The sequence below is a fragment of the Pagrus pagrus genome (genome assembly GCF_965226575.1).
Source record: "Pagrus pagrus genome assembly, chromosome: 13".
NCBI classification, from domain to species: Eukaryota; Metazoa; Chordata; class Actinopteri; order Spariformes; family Sparidae; genus Pagrus; species Pagrus pagrus.
This window is the reverse complement of record NC_140197.1, coordinates 8669708-8694545: the sequence shown is the minus strand read 5'-3', so window position 1 is coordinate 8694545 and position 24838 is coordinate 8669708. Positions and strand designations below refer to the sequence as shown.

At 44.3% G+C, this 24838-nt stretch overlaps 1 protein-coding gene across 20 annotated transcripts in view; it reads right to left on the bottom strand.

Moving 5' to 3' along the window:
• Positions 1–24838, bottom strand: part of nfixb (nuclear factor I/Xb) — a gene marked incomplete at its 3' end in the record, with an annotated part of 159184 nt that overhangs the window by 82869 nt on the left and 51477 nt on the right. For 8 of the 20 annotated variants that reach the window (XM_084370906.1, XM_084370907.1, XM_084370909.1 and 5 more), the window contains one exon: positions 18459–18990. In XM_084370906.1, the coding sequence (XP_084227032.1) occupies positions 18459–18990 (532 nt within the window). Of the gene's footprint in view, positions 1–18458; positions 18991–19330; positions 19395–19484; positions 19711–19759; positions 20547–23954; positions 24002–24838 lie in introns of those variants that run through there. The other 12 variants (XM_084370908.1, XM_084370910.1, XM_084370896.1 and 9 more) reach the window with 9 other exon arrangements.

Below are 24838 nucleotides of genomic sequence, written 5' to 3'. Positions count from 1 at the left end.
GCTACAATAGATTCACAAGCTAGCCACTTAAAGGATAACTACCGTTTTTTACAACCTGGACCTTATTTCTAGCAAAATATATGATCATTTACTCACCCAGATAACTTTGGTGTCATTTGAAGTCGTTTGGACGAAATTAGATCCGGTGTAGCGCCGATATATCCATATAATGCGAGTGACGGGGCATCGACACACAGCCTCTATATAACGCATTATCTGCCACGAAACTAGTTCATTTCACCAATATTTTGTTACGATATGCTAGTGCTATTCCCCTCTGAGTCCGGGCTCGTCTGTTATCAACATCCGGGGTCAAACTAGCAGTAGCAGCTACAGGTAAACAAGCCGGGCTGTCGCGGGTGCACGCGCAGCTCAGAGACGACATCTTCCAGGTCAGAGGTAGTAGGTCAACCTACAGACCCCGGATGTTGACAATAGACGAGCCCGGACTCAGAGGGGAATAGCACTAGCATATCGTAATAAAATATTGGTGAAATGAACTAGTTTCGTGGCAGATAATGCTCATAGAGGCTGTGTGTCGATGCCCTGTCACTCGCATTATATGGATATACGGGGCGCTACACTGGATCTAATTTCGTCCGAACGACGCAAAATGACACCAAAGTTATCTGGGTGAGTAAATGATCATACATTTTGCTAGAAATAAGGTCCAGGTTGTAAAAAACGGTAGTTATCCTTTAATGCACTGGTCTGCTGTTGGGATCGACCAATATAATGTTTTCAGTGCCGATAGCGATACAGATTATTAGTTGTCAAGGAAACTGATACAGCTACAAGATACTCTGCAGATTCAGATTATTCAATGTTGATAGGCCGTGACTCGTGACATGTAACCAATCAGATAGTGGTGGTGACTACAGAAGGAGAATGAAGTAGTGTATTTTTTACATTAATTTATTTTATCACCAATCAGACACAAAAACAAACGATACTGTTAATCGGAAAAATGCTGTTTAACGGATCCATCCCTAGTCTACTTCTTAGTGCTGAGCAGGGAGTGTACAGGAGGTTTTCAGAGCTTGGTGAACAGAGTGAACAACAACAGTAGTCGTAGGCTGAAAAACCAAAACAATGAGCCGAAAGACACCAAAATCTCTTACGAGTGGAGCCACAGTCTGGTAATAATTCTCCGTGGCCTCATGAAAACGAACCTATTGACTGAACAAAGAAGTCACGTGATCCATTGTCAAGATAAAAATATAATCGCCCTTTAAATGTTTTGAGCACTTAATAAGCTGACTGTAGGATTTTGTAGGTTTTGTTTTTGATGATTTCTTGCCCCTAGTGGCCAAAGATCACATCCATGCAGCTCCTGGTTCTTCCCTGGGCTACAGCAGGAAGATGGTGGTAGGCTAGCTGGTGGTTGTTGAGCTCTGCACGGATGGAGAGCCAGGCCTGCCTGTTTGTATTGGCCAACTTTCAGCATTCCACATGTCTTTGTGATTTTCAGCTCCCTGACCTCAGGAGACCCTCCAAGCTACTGTAAGTTATACTCACACCAGGAGCACAGATGGATCAGGAAGGAACGATGAAATCCTATTGGTGCTTGGCTGATTTCTAAAGGCACATGTAATGAAAAATGCAGGCCACACTGCAGCTGCCACAGCAGATCAACTTCTGAAATATGACTCCTGTAAATTTTCTAAAATGATGATCACTGGCATTTTTCAAAGAAAGTCTGCCATAGTTATAGTTCATGGAACAGCGCTGGAAATATGGCTCATAATTTATGTTATTTCTGCAAATGTGAATTGTATTAGTACAGCTAAGAAGCATCACCTGCTTTTCTTAATTTTAATGAGAAAATCAAATCTTTCAACTCTACAGTTACGCTCAGATATCAAAGACATTGGAACGACAGCTCAGAATAAGGTTCAAAGCTACAATTATTAATGCCGGCACAGTGGAGATGAGAAGTAGTGTGTTGAAATTCCCCACCGCCGCTCCAAGTGGAACAGGAAGTCAGGGGCAGTAGGCTGCGAGTCGGCAGTGACCCATGTGAGCTGTACCTTTTGCTCCAAAGCATTGTTAGCAGGGCGAGTCATGGGGCCTCCAAAGAAAATGAAATTAGGCGCTAACAAAGTTAGAGGTGCTAATTACAGACTCATGCTAACTGCCCGGTCGGGAGAAGAGCCCGATTCCATCTCACTCCAGCCCGACCCATATCAGAGTATATTTATGTATCTCTCAATTTCATACTCTCTAACTGAATATGACACCTTGTCTGATGCCTGAACACAGCTCATTGACTATACAGACTGAGTTGCTGTATGTTGGCATAACAATGTCAGTGTCACCTTGCCCTACTGCTCCAGATTCGTCACCTTGATTGCCCCATAGCAGGCTGTTTAACATGATGGGAAACAGCGAAGCATGCGCGCTACACCTAACTGTGTGCACGATAAGCAGAGTCTAAGTTAAGCGGTAAGAGGACAAAGATAAAGACAGAATGTGGCAAGTTAAGAAATTAAGAGACGGTGCATGCACAAGATTAGGAGGAGGTGAGGAGGTGATTAGGCTGAGCGAGGGGAAGGAGGAGGGTGTTCGTAGCCAAATTAAAGAACAAGTAGTGCCTTGGGGCTGATCTAAACAGGATTTACCTGTTGCCGTCTCGAGGTGACTCTCTTCACTCATTTACCCAACCCTGCCGCGGGGCCCAAACTCCCAAAGACTCGTTAATTAAGGTGCCGACATGCAAAACATTCTGCATGTGTGTGTGCAGGTGTGTGTGTGTGCGCTCCCAACCTCAATCTCCCTGCACATAAGGGTTCTTTTTATTGAATTATCTGACACTGTCACCTTAAACGAGTGTCTCACCAACTCCGGTAAACACAAAGTTAATTTTTCTTTTTTTAACATTCTCAAATGTACATGTTAGACCGCCGCTCTAACAGAGAGGCCTCTGTTACAGCAACATAAACCCAATCACCCCATACTGTATCCACTTGCCCTGGGGGAGCGAGCCTGCTTCCACTCGGTCCGGTATATCCAACTTCGGTCAGGAGGATAATAAATTATGAGCTATGATAAACAAATCATGATGTCATAAATCCTCAAAGCAAAATAGTGCAGTGACAGGTGGAGAGGTGGAGAGGTAGAAGGCAAAAAGGTGAATGTTCTAGCAAATGTATTACCCGCCGCTGGGTAAACTAGTCCTCTTTTGAACCGACGTGTTAGAACACAGGCCTCGACACATAAACATATGCAGAGCACACTCATCAGCGGGTCATGGTTGGATGTCACCCTGCAGTTACCAACCCTATTATTCAAAAAACCAAAAAACAATAACTGTCAGCCACAATCGACAACGCTGGGAACAACGCCTGGACCGGCTCCATCTCCCAGCTCATACCTCTGCAAATGGAGACCAAACTGTCTACTGCCCCAACTCCCCCCCCACCTTCACCAAAAAACGCTCCTATATCCGCCCTTTGCCCTGGGGATGTGTGTCAGGATGGTTTACACACTAAAAACAAACAGGCGTCCCATTGCAACAGCAAGAGAAATGGATGTGGGTTTGGACGAGGTGGGAGACAGCGGGAGGAGGGATGGAATGGAAAGAAGGGGGGGGAGAGAGGGAGGGTACACAAGACGAGAGGGAGAGAGGGAGGGAGGAAAGGGGGAGTGTAGGGCAAGAGAGTGAAAGTTGTCATAAAAACGACAATAATAAGAAGCCTCAGTGCCACCCAGTGACCACATCAAGGCTGCTGTAATGACAGGCTGTGCTGAACACATGTCCGCTTGAGTGAGGGAGTGTGTGTGTTTGTGAACGCGTGTGCGCCCTTCTGTCAGTGTTAAAAAATGGCTTAGTTAACCGAGTAATATTATTCTCAATATGGAGACATGCACAGTACATCATACAAGCCACAAAGCAACACTCAGAAGGCGCAGAGTGCACACATGCAGCCTTTAATTCAGACTACACTGCGCTCTGCACTCGCTCAGGGAACGTAGGTACATTTTACTGTTATGGCACAAAGTACAAATAAGAGTTGCTTGTATCGTATGTTGTGCATAAAATGAAGCAATGTCTATTTGTGATGAATGTTTTTGTATTTGAGAGCAGTTTAACCAAAGACAGATGTTTCCCAGAGGTTGAAGTGTCTCGAGTTTCACAACAAATTTAAAGAAAAGTTCAACAGAATTTTGGAAAAATAGATCAAGTTCTGTGTAGCAGAGATGCTCTTTTCTTTCTCATCCATTTAATCAAATGTTGATCTCGCAGATTTTTCTTGGTGCACCTTTCAAAGCCCTGATCCCAGTTAAGAGCACTTGAACGGTATGGGGGTTTATATCAGGATGTGAAGTGAGAGCTGAACAAAAAACAATAAAAAAGACTGAGATTTCTGAGAGAAACTAATAGAGCGTGTCCCCGTTCCTGCTTTTTCTACTTCAGTCTTATTCCAAAAAATATTGTTACCTCCTCGAGGAAGTTCTCAAGAAAAATATTCCGGTGCTGGCCACCATTCAGCCATGATCTGCATCCACGTGGATATCATCTTTAACCCCCTAGGTGCACACATTGTACGCAGGTACCTGCAGCCATATGACTAAACGGTGGTGATCAGCTCAAGTATATGACAAACATTAAAGTGCAGATTGCATCTTCTTGATGTGTCCATTACAAGATGAATCACATTAGATAGATAACTGCTGCAGCAATGCTCTCAGCCATGACTGACAGCTTAGTCAGACATGCATTAGTCTATCAAATCTGTCCCATCTCTCATTAACTTTAATAAGGACTGTATGGCAGCAAACTAAGTAATGTGTGCTGCACGGCAATATCTATCAAGTTTGCTGACATTAGCCACCACCAGCAGCCCAGTGGGACAAGTGTTTGTATGATGTCCAGGATACTGTAATGCACTATATTTACTGTCAGCCATTCTATTTGGGTGCCTGAATTCTGATTGTGTAAATGTATCCACTGTACATTGCCCTGAAAAGTTCAACTGAGGAACGAAAAAAGAAGTGTCGTGGTGAAACAACGTGCCACATGAGTAAAAAGTTACCATTTGATGCGAGTCAGCGGCTGTCAGTGATGACCCGAAATGATGATGTGTCCAAAATCCTAATTTCCTGCTCGCTACAGGGGCGTGGAGTATGAGGGGATGAGGGAGAGATTTCAACATAGGCACAGTCTCACTTTAATTCAAAATTGTGGTCATGGCAGGTGTTTTCCATCAGCTCTCAAAGGCAAACATCGGCTGTGACATCACTAATTGGGGTGTGGCCAAATTCAACAAGCATGGAAGTTTCCGCCCGTATAAAACGGCCCAACAGCAGCTCTCTTCTGTGCTGTGTGGTGTAGGATTAACTTTTTACAGCTAGTTCATACATTTTGCATTAGCTGGGGCTCAACCTCTGTCCTTGTATGCATTGACTGACTTCACGATGAATGGATGTTACGGATCTCTGTCCGTAGTATCATCTCGTTCATGTGGACAAAGCAGTAGGCTAGCAAGCCGGTGTAAACAGGACAGAGATTGGCCTTCAAGCAGTATTCATTACATAAAATGTCATCGACACGTCGGGTGTTGCCAGCACATATGTTCAGGGAAAGTTGTTCAGCTACATAAACAGAAAAAGAAACAGGAGCTTATAATGAATGATGCCAAGGAAAAGTTAAAATATATTCCAAGTAAAACTTCAGCGGGTCCAAAAATGAAATCAGCAAAGTTTCACCCCAGAGTGTGATAAACAGTGTGTGTAGGACACGGCTGTTTACCAGAGCAGACCTGGACAAAGAAAGCCAGACAGGCAGCAGCGGAGCGATGGAGGGACCTGAGCCCAGGAGAGAAAATCCTGTTCTTTTTCACAAACACCTTGTAGGAAAAAAAAACAAAAACTCCTGACCACAAAAGAAGCTCTGTGCTTGAGGCTATTTCAGAAGAGTTCTAGCCAGGACAGATCCACTGAGAGCACAAGTGAGATGGAAAGAGAGAAAGAGAAAAGGGAGCTTTATTTGGTTAACAACTTCCACGAATCGGTACGGGGGGAAGAATGTGTGTAATTTGGCTGTGTTTGTTTTGCATTAGGATATAAAATATGTCGGGATTACTTCATCACACATCTAAAGCCCAGTGAAAAGGAGATGGGCGAGAGTTTAGAAGAGGGGAACCACAATTTTTTGTAAGTTGGGTTTTGGGTAACATATCAAATGTGTCTCACTGGAACAGCAGCTCCAGCAAAGCACAGTGAAAAATGTGAGCCCAAAAAAAAAGAAAAAGAAAATGCTACAGTGCCAAGAAGACAGCCACAATCAACATCAATCAACAGCTGCAGAAAACTATTTGGCAAGGTGATGAAGATGTAGAGCATCACCCTCTTTAGTCAGAAGTACGCTCACAACCCTGTCAGATGAACTGCTCCTTCATGAATATCACCATTTATTTCATCCGTTTATCCATTTTACTTTTAGTTATTTTCCATTTATCTAAAAGCAAAAAGTTCCTGATATATGGATGAAAAACTTTTACCATTAGTTTAAGCTAACTATTTGAGCTGATAATCATTAGCCTACTTTTAGCTAGGCCTATTCCAACCATTTACTCATTAAGCCAACTTTGAATGGCTTTGTTCATTACTTTCAGCTGTTTCAAACATTCAAGTTAACTCTTGCTCACTTCCTTCATACACTCTCAACACATGGTAAGAGGCTACTTCACAATTGTTTACCAATGTACCATCTACTCGGGTAACTGTCAAAGTGCCCCCTGGGGTACAAGCACCCCTGGGTTCAGAATCACTTAAGTACTAATATGTAGCCCATGTATGACTATTTTGAAAGTGTGACTGAACCGAGGGCCGTTTTGTGTCTCAAAGTGATGTTTATATATTCAGCGTGACATTGGTCATGCAGGGTAAACAATCATGGTGTATTCTCGGAAGATTTTTCTGCATACTGGGCCTGTAGTTTGGTGAAAGACCATGAAACAGCAGCTCTCTGTGTAAGTCATCTTTAGTTTACTGGGATAATCATGGCTCTTATCATAAGGATTTCCCATATTTAGCTGCCAGGATTGCGTAGTTTGAATCCATGCCCAAAGACAAAATCTTCCAGTCGATCAGAGAGAGAAAAAAATTCTGAGCATGTATCAAAAAACAAAAAAAAAACTTGGACTTGGAGAAATCACATCAGCCTGTATTTTTAGGTCCTGGTGGAAAACCACCCTGGATGAAGGTGGTGGGGATAATGGGACCAGTCCTGATGCTTTTCAGTGTGAATGGTATCTCGTTAGGGTCCATTTTACAGCCAAGCCAGAGGGAAAAATAAACTCAGATGAAAAGAACAGAAACAACAATAAAAGAGCAGGCAGACAAAAAAAAGAAAGCAGGGATCAGAGATGCTCTTAGGGCCAAAACCGCAGATAAAAATCTAACCGCAGAATGAAGGCCAGATTGCTCTAATTCACTGTCATCTCAAGTATTTTTTTCCTGCATGGAGGGAGAGAGCCAGGTTTGAAAGTGTGGCAGAAAGAACCCATATACTGCCTCCCTCATTCCCACCCACCTCCACCCCTCTCCTCCATTCAAATTTACTGCTCTTAAATTGTTTGCCCTCTGCTTTTAATGGCCATCTCTAGATCATCAGCTCTTAAAATAAACACAGAGGCTTGGATTACCTTCTCTATCACCATTCCACTGGAGCCGAGCTTCGACTATGCCTCGCTCCACTCCTCCCTTTCTGTCTTTACGTTAATGCTCTGTGTGTGCTCCCCTGAATGTTTGGGTTGCTGGAGGAGAGCCTCGAATTAAGGCTGAGCAGCAGAAGAATGGAAACTCAAGTAGGGCTCAGAAGCAGGGTGGTCTGCGTCTAATAATACACCAATCAAATGTTACCACACAAAGGGCAAATGAGAGAGAGTAGATCGGCTCCATTGCTGCTGCTGCTGCTGCTGCTGCTGAGAGGGACAGCAGAGTGAATGAAAATAGCTACTAATTTTATTATTCAGCTCAAATTATTTGCAGAATAGGATTCTGGTGAAATGTCAAGACATATGGTTTTAGAACTTTCGACTCTAGCAGTGACAGATTGCACCCAGTCAAGACCAGTGAAGAGGACCCAGTTGGGGTCTGGTTTACCTCCTCTCTGAGGCCTGCGCACCCCGCAGTCTAATCCCAGGTCCCATGCCTGCCACAGGACAGCTGGGTCAAATCAGTGTGTGTACATTTTTGTGCGTGTTTGCTTGCAAATGCGGTCCCTTCTCTTCATGTGTACATACAAGGCTCGCAGGCATCAGGTGTGACGGGGGATCAGGTGCTGGCTGAGTCCGGAGAGGACGCTCATATGCTCGGCTGCGGGAAGCGTTTGTTGTTGCTCGGCCTGCTTCTATGGCGCACATGAGCATATGCGCGAAGGCACACATACACTCTTAGAGTGCTCGCACAAACAACACCTAAAAACATACTTCACACACACTTCACTCCTATGGACTTAAAGAGAGTCACTGGGGATGTAGGCTTAATCTTTTAAAGAGGAAAAACAGATGCATTTGAAAATCAAAGGGGAAGGGATGCAGGCAGTGTTTGTGAACGATAACAATTCAGTCGGCCAACTCGCATACAACGCTTGTATTAATGTTAATACAGAGAACTTATACTGCACTTATCTGTACTGGATTGGTGTCTAGAATCTGACCTTGTCACTCCCCATAGTATACCTTTATGACTGCATAGAGCGAGATTGGGGAGTGACGATAAAGACCCTTCTCCCTAGAAAACAATCAGAGGCTACAGGTGGATGTAGGGGTGGAGTAGCGTCAGAGGATGGAGAAGAAAACAACTCTCAACTGCGACTTCATTTTCTGTCTGAACCTTCTCACGGCCGTCACTCCCTAATTTTAGTGTTTCATGTCACCTTGTTGTTCTGGAAACTCCAGATCATCTTCAACAGCTCAAAAACATACTTCATGACACGATACTTAGATGTTTCTTATTATATACTGTAATAATTACATATACACATGATTTTGAACTAATGACATGTTTGAGAAGTTTGTTAGAGAAAACTTCTTGACTTCTGTTCGGTGTCTCAAAGACCCCAGCTGTTGAATACAGTAGACTTCTGCTTTATATCTGTGACTTGTGTTGACTGGACTTTTTAACAGCTCCACCCATCCAAAATCCCAAATGAGTGTGTTTGGATCTTGTTATTGGGTCGTTTTTATAAAGAGGTTTAAGAGGAGTCTGACTTCTCTAAATGACAAACACATACTACCATCATCACTACTGTATGTACAGTAGGATAACAGACTACAGTTATTTGTCTGTGAAAAGACACGATCACTTCATGCACAATATAAGTTAAACATAGATTATCTGCTTCCTATCGATGCATTATTGTCATTTCTGTATTTTGTCTCCTCTATCAAATGTGCAAGCTCATTGTGTGGCTAATGCACATGTTACCACAAAAGAGAGAACCATTTGAAAGGGGAAATGGTTGATTTTGCAAACATTTATGATTTCTGCAGATGTCCGCAACCCCAAATAACGAAGGAGTGAAGCCAATGTCAACAAGACACGAGGGTTGGAGCTGTTCCGTTTCCCAGCAGAGGAGTCTTTTATATCACAGGCTCCCCTGCTTTTTTAATTACAAGTGATATCTGAGCTGCCATCTCAAAGGGTACTTAAAGCTTCTTAGAGGATAAAACTCACGTGTAAGCCCCCCTGGACTGAACTAAGCCTAACAAAATGTGTGAATAACATTAAGGGAAAAATCTGCTCTAAAATTACCATTTGACATGTTCATATGTCTCACTTGGTCCACGTCCAATGACAAGTGTTTTATATATCCAGAAATAGTATATCATAATGCCAAGAAAATCTAATATCCTCCTTTTTTCCCCTCAAAGGAATATAAATGATTCCTTTAAAGCTGAAATCACACTCTGCCTGTAAAAACTCATAATGTTGACATACAATTAGTGCGGAGCAGCTACCTGTGATGTTACTTTGTTTGTGCAGGGCACGCTCAGCTGTGCTGTATAGGTATCTGCTTATCCATTTGCATAAGTGTGGGGATGCCCTCTATAGAGTGAAAGTGATCCGAGCGGATTCCTCTGGCAGAGCTCTACGCTCTGGTTGCCCACACAGTGGGCCGGAGTGCCACGGAAACAGCCCAGCACTGCATGGCCACTCACCGTGCCAACCAGGCCAGTCGCTGACACTCCTTGGATATCACCCAGGAAAGGTGCACTGAGCAAAAAAAAAAAAAAAGCTACGTGTCCATGGCAACTCTATTCATTGGCCTGTCTGGACAGCTATCCAGTGAACTGATACAGTAAGGCCATTTACACACCGGTGCCCCGATACCTCAGTGTTGTTGTTGTGAGGTTTAAGTCGATGTGCAACTTCTTTTTTTTTTCAGGACGCAAACATAAAATGTGTGAAACTAAACTATAATTTTGGACATGTGTTATTCTGATAAATAAATCCAAACAAACAACGCAATTTCATACACTTCTTTCCCCCTAATCTCTTCCATATTTCTATTGCTCACCAGGGAGAGAGGAAAAAAAACTGTGTTGTTTTTCTATCTTTTATGAAATTTATGCACTGGAGCTGCCAATAAGAATTCAAATGAGTCTGAAATTATAGACGAGAGAGTTGAGCGCTGACAGTTGACGGGAATAATGAGAATGTTACCATCCAGAATTATGCCTGTGAAATGGAGCTGGCCGCCCATACAAAAAAAGCAAACAGACGGAGAAAGTGAGCGAACGTGTCAGGTGATTTTGGTGTGCTTCTTTGAGTGGGAGGCCGGAGCTGGACGGAGCCCTGCCCTGGAGGGTGTCCTCACAGGAAGAATGACTGGAGACGGATGAGCTACTGAAGAAAACTATGACGCTGAGATAAGTAAAGGTGTGTTTGAATAAATTAAATGTGATGATATGCAAAAAAAAAAAAATAGTCAAAAAACTGCTTTTATCATATAAGTCAACAATTCGGAATGCAAAATTCTGGACTCGCATGAAAGACTTCACAACTCTCATCATCAAAGCCACAGAAAACACTGTTTAGGTTATTATTATAATCAAATCTCCCTAATCTAAGCGCAGAGCTGTGAACTACATTTCCTCAAAGTGATGTGGAGGGGCGGGGGGAACAGAAACACAGGAAACACAGTCCTTTATTCTCTCCAACGGCTCGCTCAAAGTGTAAATCCCTCTCTTAATTTCTTTGTCCCTGCCTGAGCGCCGCGTTTGCCGTTCAGCTGCTCGGAGACATGCCGAGTTTATTTATTTATCCATTTCCCATTAATTAGAACATTTGCGCCGACAAACGCGGAAGCGCTCGCATTAGCGCCTAGTTTACACCCACCTTCCTCTGACTATCGCCTCTAAGGACGCAGGAGTCTGGAGTGCTGTGAATTTCTTAAGTGACGATGATGGAGAAAAAAAAAAAGAAAAAAAAGACACCCAGGTGCACTTGTAGACACACAGAAACACTCGCACTGCCAGAATTTCTGATCTCAGCGACACAGGCGTATCAAGTTAATTAGACAAGTTAGTCTGATTAAAAAGTAAGTATGGAGGGAAGCCAGAAAAATTGGCTATTGAAATAAGTAGAAAATGAAGGATGGATAAAACATGGAGTGTACCTTACAGTCAGTAGATTTAGTCCATACCATGCTAAGCACTGGGAACAGGACCCCCACCCCTGAGACCCCATATATTCACTCTGTTATTTCAGGGAACAAAAGCGGGGCTCTCGAGGCCATGGGTGGATCCATGAAAGGAAGAAAGGAGTCCTGCTTCTGGTCGGGGCTGAATAGAGGCCTTTCACACTTAGAGAGGCCTGTTTACTCTCCCTCAATAATGGCTCTAATTTTCTGATCATTATTGAGTAATTCCATCCACCCCCACACCCAGCGTTTAACACTTTCTCCAATCACTCACGGCACCACGAAGGGCCCCAGTCCCGAATGATGTACAATACATCGCTCCTTAATCCTGACTAACATTTCCTGCTCCATGAGGACACCTGAAGACATTGGCAGAAGTCAAAAATAAGCAAACGCAAAAATTACATCCACATAAAAAGGAGAAAATCAGTCAGCATTGTTAATTTGCCAGTATTTTTTCCCCCCATATGTGGAATCATTCTCTCCGCTGATTGGAGAGGAGCTGCGCTTTATCCTCCATTTTGTTTTGGACCTGAATCCACAGCAGCACCATCACACCGAGCAACGGCGTTCGCTCTCTGCTAAAAGCCCGCGAAAAACATTTTGGAGGAAAGAGGAAAAAAAAAAACCACACACACAAAAAAAACCCACAGAACCCGTCTGGTAACACGATAGCCATTTTATTCAACACGCAAAATAAAACCTGAGTTTACATGTTCGGCTCGCTTTTTCTGGCAACCCGCTGTGAAAAAGCAACCATAGGAGCGGTGGCAGGGGCGGAAAGGGGACGCGCAGAGGGGAAGACGTGTTAAGCGAAAAACAAGGATATGGGGGGAAAAATGTTAAAATGAGAGAGAAAGAAAAGGATCAGAAGGAGAGAAGTTGGCAGAGACTGTGTCGGTTTGAAAAGCTGGCACCTTCTAAACAGAGCTGCAGCTTTGGTTGCCAAATGCTGCCAACCAGCCCCACTAGCCTGAATATCTGCCCTCCCTCTCTCTTTGTTTTCAGCATGGCATTTTGCATCATCTTTATTCTACGCTTTTCTTTTTACTTTATATCAGCGCTCAATATCATCCGAACAGCACTGAGTGACATTTATTACCATTAAATGAGAGAGTAAATAAGGCAAGGGAAAAATCAGAGGGAGATATTTATTCATCTATTCATTATTAGTGTTCATTTCAACGGATTTTATTTGGGTTTTTTTTTTATGTAAGAGGATTTTGTTTGCGTATAATTGCTAATTTTTTTAATTCGAGACGGCTTTAAATCAAAACACAAAATCCACACAGAGACGGGGGATCTGTGCTCGGCGGTGTCGCGGTGTTCCGGTCCCGTTTTTCCGTATGGAAAGAGCTGTCCCAATTACAGGGCAGTCTCCGCCGTGCTCTGCTCCAGTGGACCGAGGGAACAAGGCGCGAGGCGGGCCGATCAGAATCAGGCTGCTGGGAAGCGGCCCAGAAAAAGGACGCTCTATTTTCCCTCTCCTTTCTACTCCTCTGCTGTCTTCACCTCTCCTCTCCTCTCCTCTCCTCTCCTCTTTGCCCGTCGGCTCAAGCAGCCGAGAAGCCAAGCCGCCCCTCCTGTGCGGGGATACGTATGTTTTTAGGGGACAGACAGATTTCAGGCCTGGCGCCTGTACAGAGGGAGAGAGGACTGGTCATGCAAATTCACACACTGAAACGAGACAGCGTTCAAATAATACACAAAGAAACTAGAGGGGAAAATGTACGCCTGTTTTGTTGTTTTCAAAAAAGGGAGAAAATCCATCCAGAAATACAGAAACAGTTTTTGCTCAGAAGATTAAAAGCCTTTTTATGTATTTTATTGCATGTGTTCATTATATTCATTAATATTGTTTTCATGCATATTATTAGGTAATTTAATTTCTTGAGAAATAAATACAAATCCGTCTGTTAAATGTCAGCTACCATTTGCTCAGCAAGTATAAAAAACAGTGAACTGAGCTGAGCTGCTAAATTGCTAAAAGAGACACCATAACGTTTATTTATTAGCCTTAATTACACAAATAATTAAAAATCACTGTACAGTGAAATTAGTAAATAAAGCTAATCCATGTTGCCCACAATGGGCACTTTCTGCTACAAGGAATTTTTCTATTTGCAGAGCTAAGACCTGACCTTTGTTTCAAAATGAGACTTAATTCAATCATATACTCAGTCTTTTGTGTATCTGTTCCCAGTATTATTCACTAAACTGGATAATTACAGTGAATATGAAGCAGGTTGGCCTGCTACCAAGCCCATAGAGCTGCTCAGCGGTCGGACCTATAGACTGGTGGAAAGTTGTGAGGGATCGGCTAAAGGAGGTCAGAGGATTGGGCCGAGCCGCGGCGTAACGGTTCGCGCCTTTTCACCGATTTATTTGGAGGGCCGATCATACTGGAATAATCTGTTTACCAGCAATTCCTTACACTCCGCACACTCCACTCTTCTTTTCTCTTTTCCCTCCTTCTAACACACACACACACACACACACACACACACACACACACACACACACACACACACACACACACACACACACACACACACACACACACACACACAGCAAAGAGCAACTGGAAAAAACTGGGGGCTCTGAAAACGGGCCAAGCCGGAGCTGTCGGAGGCCCCTATGGCTCAGTGCATATTAAAACACCACGGTGTCACTGACGCTGTCCCGTCATGAGAGCGGCTCGCCGAAGCTCAAACTTTATTGGGCGCATTATTTCAAATGACAACAAAGCGCAAGAAAGTTTCCGTTGAAAGTGTCGGACCAGCAGTGTTTTTCACACCAGATGAATGCGGCTCCCTCGGCGCCGACACTCTCTGTTTCTCTGTCGGCCCGGGTTACGGAGCGGTGCCAGAACACTGGAGCACAATTCTGCTCTCCGTCCAGAAAATCTCTGCTCTGCACAGCCAAGGAAAAGAAGAGACTGAGAGGGTTTTTTTTTTTTCCTCTTTTAATCATTATGATTCCCTCTTTTCTTCTTCTGCAAACACTCAGCGACTAACAGGACAACATGACCTGACTGTACGGGAGAAATACTGCTGCTATAAACCAGCACACACGTGTACAAATAAAACAAAACCCTCTCTGTCCTGTTTGGTCTCTCCTTCATTATGTAACTGCATCTGATAGCGTTACCTCCTTTTGAAGCCCAGGATATTGGGCAAAGCAGATAAGATGTGTTTGATGGATTAGCGTGACGTGCAGGCGTTAAGTCTCTCAGTCTGGCTGTCTGTCTCCCTGTCGATTCCTCTCTTTGTTCGCCTCCATTAAAAGACGTTCTCTTGGCCATTTGTAACGTCGGGGACTAGGCGCGCAGACACATTGATGGGTAAATGAACATCTTAGGAGCACCGTAGCAGCATGGAGATACGGTGCAGTCTGGCACACACGCACACAGTTGGCTTTCGGACCTGGCCCGTGACACCTTCTCCAGTCCGTCTGTCTCCAGCACACAGAACAGATACGGAGGCTGCACTCTCTGAAACATCTTTTTATCATAACAGCTAAAGTAATGAAAGCTGTATGCGGCAGCTCAGGCTCCAAACATGACTAATGCTGGAACCGTGCGCCTTCGTCAGACTGACAAATATGGAACACGACGCTCGAAAAACATGACCCGATCCGCGGGTCTCGAGGTGGAGGAAGGCCCCTCAGCGCCCAACTGGCGAGCCAGACTTTAGTTTTCGACAGACATGTGATCAAAGATGAGATCAGATCCCTTCTCGCTCTCTCTCACTTCCTCCACATCCCTGAACCATTATTGTTATCATCATCAGATGCAGCAGAATCAGTGAAAAAGAAGAAGAAGAATCACTTTCGGGGGCGACTCATCAGCCTGCAACAATTATACCATGATCTGTTTGTGTTGTGCGTGGTCCAGGTATTCGTCTAAAGGAAAACGATCAGGCTCTTTTAGGTAGTGGAGCCTTTTTTTTTTGCAGCTGCAGAGCAGAAGCGCAGCGGCTGTGATCTGTCCCAGCTCCAGCCGCCCCGCCTGGAAGGGCCCACGTCTATAATTGGACAAAAGCAGAGACACATACTGTACTGTAGGGAAGCAGAAACAGAGGAGGGGGTTAGATCTGTCAATCACACGGCTTGAAAGCAGAGCCCCCCCTCCCTGCAGCTGGCGACAGTGACATCAGTGGGACGAGAGAACTGAAAACACTGCGGCGGGGACAGGCGGGTGAGACGGCCGCGGTCCAATCATCAGGCCTGGCAACTGATAGCTTCCGCAAAGACACAGACACCCTGGAAAGATGAGCTAAGAATAAAACTGTAACACTGCCACCCCAAAGGTTAGAATGGAGCCACTGTCTGTCTGTCCTCTGTAAACTCTGGTTAACCCCAGCCTGCCTCCTGGAAAACACAGCACTCCGAGCTGATACAAGTGGATGTTTTTAATTCAAGGTGTTTCTGAACGTCCTCCCTGATGAATTCTGGTCATATACGTGCTGAATGTGAGGCTGCTGTGCAGAAGCTGAGAAGGACCTTAATGAGACATCGCCTCCCTCCCACAGAGAGACGAAGCTCTTAAAATGTACTCGTCTTGTTCAGACATTACCGCAAGCAGTAAGGGGGAAATAAATAGCAACACTTTATATATGACCAATATTTAAAATAATGCTCATATTCAATTAAGGGAATGGTTGGCACTCCATCGAATACAGATTTAAATCTGTGCAAAAAGAGACACGAATGTGATGCACAAACACACATGAATCAGTGAGATGAAGGCTGGTGTGTGTGTGTGTATGGGGGGTGAGCGGCTGCTGGATTCTGGCACAGAGTGAAAAAAAAAAAAAGGGCTTTACTCCGAGGGGCACCAGGCTGCGCTGGGAGCTAATCTGAGCCGCGGTTCGCCACGGAGCATTGTGGAACAGGAAGAGGCGCTCACGGAGGCCCTGCGAACTCAAGCAGAGTTACACACTGGGCTGAAAGGAGCCTGGCAAGGGGTACTCTGTCACAGAGGAACGCTGCTCCTCCCTGCCAAGGAGAAGAATTAAGGTCCTGTAACTGTATGCCAGTCTGTGGTCAGAGACCCAGGATAACAGTGAAGGGCAGAGAGTGTCTGTAACTGTGTGTGTGATGAGGCAGTCAGGATTTACACCTGATCTACCTGCAAACACCTGAAACATGGACACAGATAGCCGAGCTCTTATTGTGGAGGAGCTTCATGATGAAAGGTACAATATATATTTGCACATTACATTGAATTTTAAATAAATGCTGTTAGAACTGGAGTCAGAAATATAAAGTAGAAGTGTTAAACTGTGAATGACATTAATAACTCGCATACACCAATATGAGAGTCTGACACCACCTGCAACACCACCAGCTGTGTTCTTGTCTCAGTCTCACTGGTTTTCACATTTTCTAAACAGAATCGTGACACACCTCGAAACTTAGTGCTGTTAATTATTTAGATAAGCAATTAAGGTGGATTGTTAGCAAAAAATAACAGGCATGCTCATTGCAGTAATACCACAGTAATTAATATGAATTCTAACAGCCTAAACTGCTCACAAAAAATATATAATCTTGTTTGATAGAAAGAAAGTGTTTTAAATTTGCAAAAGCAATAAAAAAAACACATTTAATAATTTTACATTGTCATGTTAATTCAGCCTTTTTTATTTTAACAATGCTATTTAATGAGCCAAAAGAATAATCCTCGCAAAAATTAGAATTTAATTAAGTACCAGTATCTATGTATGGCAAAATGTGACTAGCTGTATGTTCAGATGATTACATCCAACAGCAGTTAAACTGCCCTCACAGAAGAATGCATGCTGGCTTGTTTACACAAAAATATTTTCACCACCTCTATTTTAACTTTATGGTCGCAGCAGGAAACGCATGCACCAAATATGGAAAAATAAAACATCTCATAAACAAACAGAGGCAGAGCCGCGCTGCCACAAACAGAAGAGTCTCAGTGTGTGTGTGTGTGTGTGTGTGTGTGTGTGTGTGTGTGATCAGGACATTCAGACGAACATCGAACGGGGCAGCTTGGGTGAGTTGTGTTTGAGAGAGAGCTCCTGTGTGTGTCCACTTCAGAGTGTGTGTGAGTGTGTGTGTGTCTGTGCGTAAGGCTGAGGTGGCTGAGGCTGCAGACAGGCTGACTCTCCCTGCCTCCTAAACTACCTGGGACTGGGCCAGCTGTCACTGCACTCTCCAGACCACCCCACACGCGCAAACACACACACACACACACACACACACACACACACACACACACACACACACACACACACACACACACACACACCAATCTCACAATAACATACACATGGATTACAGACACATGACACACACACACACACACACACACACACACACACACACACACACACACACACGTATGCACATGCATGCACACACAGATAAACAGGCTTGCAGATGCTTTTGTTTACACATGGCACCGGAAAACATGCACATTTGGATTTAGACAAATTTGCACACAAATACTTGAACAAATGTACCAATGCAAACATATCTCTAGGTAAACACAGGTTTTAAGCCGGGCTGTCAAACTCTCAGAATCTCTTTAAACCAGACAGAAACATCTATGTGAGACACATTTTTTAAAGATTAGACTGCGCAGACTGGCCCTTTAAATGTCAAGATGTGGTCGTTATCTTAATTCTGACTGGGTTTATCACAGCCTGGCACTGGCTCAGCTGGGTACATAGTGAAGGGAAGGGTCTAATCTGCCACTCACATGCCACATGCCGTGTGCGTGTGACCTGTGTGTGTGTGTGCGTCATGTGTGTATAATCTGCCCACATACCTGGTGTGTGGACGAAGTAGGCCAGGTAGAGGTCCAGCTCCTTGACCGTCACTCCAATGTGGTGCGGCTGGACACACAGGCCGTGGTTGGAGCACTGGGGCGACTTGACCAGCCGCTCCCCGTCCGTGCTCTCCAGGGGGCTGCCCTTGAACAGGATGACCATCACCAGGTCCAGCCGCCACACCTTGTCGGCCTGGCGGAGGCAGTCGATGCGGCGGATCTTGCCCTTCTGGTCGGGGTTGGACAGCACGCAGCAGGGGGCCTTCTTCCCCGTGATGGTGAGCACAAAGTCCTCACGGAACTCGGGCCGGATGTCCTTGCGGAGCTTGGCCAGCAGGCGTGAGGCCCACTTCTGCTTGATCTCCGGCTTCTCTCCCAACAGCTCGTCCTTCACCGCGCGTTCTTCGTCCTTGGTCATCCTCTTTTCGTGCTTCTTGAAGTACTTGCGCTTACGGGCCTGCAGGTTGAACCAGGTGTAGGAGAAGGCACGGACATGGGGGAGGAGGGCCTCAATGAAGGGATGAAATTCATCCTGAGGAGAGAGAGAGAGACGTGGTGTGAGGAGGCTGGAGAGGCTTTTAGTTTGAAAGAGAGCATGCAAATCTTCAAAATAAAGCTGTTAAAACGTTTAGATAATTTTCAATGAAAAAGTGAAAATGTTAAAAAAATATGATTATACAGTGATTATAAAATGATTTATATTTTATAATTAAATGTTAATTAAAATCTAATCACATAAATTACTAAAATAGAAAAAATTCCAAAAAACAATTCAAATAAGCATTATAATTCTAAATGTCCACATGTTTTATCATTACAAACATTCAGGTAAAATACAAATTGCAGCAATAAGTAAGAAAATGTGTCTTAACTGTAACATGCAAAGCTTCCTTTTATCATAAATAAACACTGAAACATTCTAGACAACAAATGCAAAATGCATGAATTCAAATCCAAAGGCAGAGCCAAGTTGCGCTCCCGGTGTTCTGCAGGAAAAAGAGAAGTTATTCTGCTGTACCATAATACCTTCACTACATATCTCTGGGCAACAAAGCCCAGATCTCGCCACAGCGCTCCTGTGCCAGGGTTGCCACACACCGGTCGCTCACCACCGCCAAGCTTTGCCGCCACAAGACCACTGTTGAAATGTGCTGCTAAAAGATCAGCCATACCATTTCCTATCTGTGCTACCATGCAAGGGAGCTCCAACCAGACTCACATTTCCACAACAAACTGAAAGCAGACAGAAATCACCACAGAAAACCACAGTGCTAGAGGAAGACAGACGGCCTGGTAGTTACCATTTTGCACTCTCATCATAAATTTGGCACAGCGTTTAAAGTGAAAAAAAAAAATCTCCTGCACCAGTTTTTTTTTTCCTCCTCCCGCGCTCCCCAATGTAAAGCAAGTGCTGGTTTGGCAGGGTGTGGAGAATTAGCTGATGAAAAAAAAAACTTGGGGGGATGAAGAAAAAATAATTAGCAGAATATGCTGCTCACTAAAGACAGTGGGCCGAAGTTTAAAAACAAAAACAAAAAAACACCCCAAGATTTTTAGGAAGGAGAAAATTCACTACAGCAGGACCACGTCCAGCAGCTCTTTCGACCAAAAATGACAAAAAAGACGGATAAAAAACTTGTAGCAAATTATCAAGTGGAAATAGAAATGTTAAGAGTTTAATAAAAAAAAAAAAAGAACTTCAACAACGCGGAGGGATGCACTTAAAATAAAAACAGTCCTTTGTGCATTCCAAAAAATAAAAAAACTGAACCTTGAAAAAAAAAAAAAAAAAAAAAATCCTTGGCAAAGTGTAATTGGTAGTGGTGTCTGTTCTGATCCCTGGGCCCGGCACAAGACTCACACACTCACACACACACACTCGCTCACTCACACACACACACAGATGGGGGGGCCAGGGAGAGCAGAGCACAGAATAGGGAGGAAAAAAAAAAATAGAGAGCCGAATCAATGTTGGACGAGCGCATACGACCGCTGGCAGAGCCGAGTGCTGCTTCTTTTTTCCCCTTTTCTCTCCAACTCTCTCTCTTTCTCTTTCTGTTTCTCGCTCGCCGTCTCTCGTCCTCTCCGCGTTCTTTCCCTAACCATTGCTTGAGCCTTTGCCAACACGAGTAGGGCCCACCTATTTGGCAACAAGATGCCTGTAGCCCAGCCAATGCGTTAGCTTCAAGAGCTGAAAGGGAGGGAAAAGAGAAAGAGGAGAGGGTGGGGAAGGGGGAGGAGGGGAGGTGGGGGGGAGTGTAGTGGCGACGAGAGAGGGAGAGGGAGAGAGCGAGAGCGCGCAGGAAAGAGAGAGAGAGAGAGCAGGAGGGAGCAGGTGGGAGTGTAAGAGAGCTAGCAGCCCTGTCCGACGCCGCACAATTTGCCAAATCGACAAGTTCCACTCTGACACGGAGGCAAAGTTCAGGGGAGCAAGCCTTCTCCTGCACCAATCCCCGCAGCCCTCAGCCTGCCTCCATCTTTACTATGGCCGCCATCGCCTCGTCTCCCTCACCCCCACCCCCCACACAAACCCCCGCCCTCCCCTGCGCTCCTCTGCCTCTCTCTCTACCCTTCTCTCTGCTTGCATAATGCCACCTTGGCAGAGGATGGCAAAGAGAGGACACACAGCTTCAGAATCCCTCCAGACCCCACCACCGGCAGCTGCTCATGGGTTTACCACAGCAAACAAAGAGGGAGAAACAAACCCGGGCAGCCACACACACACACAAATCAATGACGAGATGATTTAGAGGCAAAATACTGAGATGGTTACAGAATTTAAGGCGGGGGAGGCAGCAGGCAGAGGAAACAGAGTCTGCACTGAGCAGCAGATAAATGGTCAGCGACAGTGTGTCCCACGAAATCCCCAGTCCCAAATTTTTGCCTTCCTCCTCAACTCCCGGGAGGATCTGGCGTTTGGTCTGTGAGCGGCGACGGCTGCCATGTTGCCTCATCGTGAAACATGTCATTCAGGGTTGCACCTGCTCTGCAGACAGCTCGTCTGAAGGCACGAGTGCTGCTGAATCACAGAGCAGGAGAACGGAGGCTTGTGACTCCAAACAAAAACTACAGGCGAGAGGAGAATTCAGCGAGCACAGAAATTCTCTGGTACACGTGCTGTTCACATCATTTACAAGTCGGGTAACGCTGGAATACAAAGCAGACCTACGAGCTGTAGCGCTTAGTCAACTAATCGATCAGTTGTCATCAATTAAATAACTAGCCAACTAATTTTAATCATTTTTAGTCATTTTTTATGAAAAATAATCGTCCAAATTCTGATTCCAGCTTCTTAAATGTGAATATTTTCTGGTTTCTTTCCTCCTCTATGACAGTAAACTGAATATCTTTGGGTTGAGGACAAAAGAAGACATCTGAGGACGTCATCTTGGGCTTTGGAAAATAATGATCAACATTCTTCGCCATTTTCTGACATTTTATAGAGCAAACAACTAATCAATAAAATCAAGAAAATAATCAACAGCTTAATCAATAATCAAAACCTCCAGACTTGCTCCGTTTCCAATCACATGCAGTCAACGAATGCAGACACAAAGAACGTGTGAAGAGCTGAGACGATCAACAGAAAATGAACCTGCAACTATTTTGATAACTGATTCATTGTTTCAGCCTTGAGTGACATGAAACTGAACACATTTTGACAAGACAAAACGAGACATTCAAAGACGTCACCTTTAGCTCTGGAAGTTATATTCAGGCATGTTCTCACAGCTTTCGGGGCATTTTGAAAACATAATAATTGATGGAGAGAATAACTGACATATTAACCGATAATGCAGATTAATCGTAGTAGAGTTGCAGACCTAAATGCGTTTTTCACAAATTATTTCAATTCATAAAATTCAAAGAGAATGACTCAGTTACACCAGAGATCAGACTCAGCCAACCATTACTCAAAGCGGGCCGATAATCACCAGGACACAGTACCAGCACTTCTACATTTTACTCTCTGGTGCACCAGGACTTTTTCCTCACAAGACTCAAATCTTAGATACGTCATTACTCCTAGTATGAGACACACTCACGAACAGAGTAACATTTCAGTGAGATAGGTACTTGTTTTAAGATGACTTTCACCTGTCCCATTGTCAAATTTCCGTTGCTTATTTCAAGCAAGAAACGCCCTGTTTTCACTGTCTTGTACTTAAATTTGAAGTAGCATTGTTTCCAGTCGATACTCTGGGCCCTTAATAAACTTCATTACCCAGGGGCCGCTATGTGATGCACACCTGTTCCCCCTTTTCGCCCGCCTGCTTTTCTCTGCCAGGGGCTAGTCCAAGTAACGTTACATTAACCTATCAATAACGTTGGGCTGGCTCCAAAAAGGCACAAAGAGAACATGAACAGGGTCAGATGACGACACAACAAAAGCTCGGGAGTCAAATTTTGACTGAGGACATCACAGCCTCAGGATATCACTGCACCACACACCATCTCAAGTGTATATAGTACATTATTTTGTCACTCTAACAATTAAAATTAATATCCTCTTGGTTAAGTAAAAGTACCAATATGCATCTTTTACCCACTGTAGAAATTCTGAATGTAATACTAAATTATTTGCTGTTACACACCCGCCAACATGTGAATAACGGGAGCACCGACACTGTTTTTGTTCCACTTCAGGCACCGCTGCCAACTCTTTAAAAAGAAGCCTAAATGTTACAATGATGGCCGAGGTTATCCAAATCCTCATTTAACCAAAGCAAAAGTGCATTATGCAAACAAAGGCAGAGGCACTCAAAAACACAATGCCACGGCCACTGCCACTCTCCTGCTGATAAACATCACGGCCTCCAGCCTTGGATCCACACAGCCGTGCATTCCAGCTCCTGAACATCAGGCTAATGAGCAGAGTGAAGGACAGCACACCTCCAAACTCATCCATGCTCGCTTTGTGTGTCGTTGATCGATGCAGATGTTTGACGTGCGGGCAGATAAAGTGACAAAGGGAAGCAGAAGGGATCCACACATCTCACTGTGGTGCATGTTGAGCACAAACATATTCCTGTTTCCATCCCCACCTGCACTAGAAAAATCTGAAAACTTAACTGGCACTTGAATGTGGCTCCCATGTGTCTGCTTTTCAGTCAAAAATTAAGCGTCTCTGGGTGACCCTGCCAAAATGCAAATACACCACCATTCAACTGTCACTGGAATTTGACTACAAGGAGGGTTTAAGTCATTTTCCTTAGCTACGGCTCTTTTTTTTTTTTTTTTGCCTTCCATGGGCTGAAAAAAGTCACATATTTATTTTCCAGGAATAACTGTAATGCAGATTCGTTCAAAGTGCCAAATCTGGAGGGAGAGACAGCATCATTGAGACTCTCCGTGGGTGAGCTGCAGTCAGTCTGCACTATCTGCTGCCTTCACCACGCTGGCTCTATACATGGGATGCTCAGGCTGCTCTATTGAACGCTTATTTAGGTGAACTTAAACGCACCACGGAAGGCGTCTCTCGGTTGATCTCCTTACCTGGAAATTAAATTAAAGCCAAATGCGCTTGGCCTTTAATTCGGGCTGCTTATCAATTAGCAGTCGGTGTTTTCTTCTTCGTGGTATTTTTACAAGCACCTGACGACTTTCCGGTGTTTTACCTCATTAGCTTCACCTTAAAAAAGACGCTGAAGCACCCAGACACGTCTGACCAAGAAGCATCCGGTCTGCGCACGGTGCATTGTGGGTCATTTCAGGCCTGACAGTTAAGGAAATAAATAAATAATAAATGTCAAACAAATCCCTGCGCGAGCTTCTCTAATAGACCGAAATTCGCCCAATTAAAGTCGTGGATTATTTTGTCCACCAACATGTTTCTCTGCCTAATTCCCTCAAATATCATCCAGACTCCGTTAATAAGACGGGAAAAAAATAACTCAGCCAAAACAATTAAAAATGCACCATCACCCTCTCTCTCTCTCTCTGCCTCTGTCTCTCTCTCCTCACAGGGCACTTAAAATATGAATACTTAAAAAAAAAAAAGAGTGAAGACATCATCGATGGAGTCTGCCAGCAGTAACATGAAAATGAAAAAAAAAAAGCTGGAGGAAAAAAACAAAAAACAAAACAGAAGAAGACGAGCTGGCATTCCCGCAAGCGACACATTAGTGCTGCACCGCTACTAAAACCCGACGTCAGTGAACGCAGCGACGAGAAACACGTGTGTTCCTGCAAGGCCCTGAATGACCCGCAGAGCACGTGACGGTCAGTGGAGGCTCATCTGTCTTATTCTTTATATAAAGATGTGTGTGGGCTACATTTTATAACTGACTAATAAGGCTGGATAATATTAAATGTTAAAGTGTGAGTTATTAAAACGTGTTATTCTTTAATAAGCAGACCGCACTGGAGCCCACCACCCC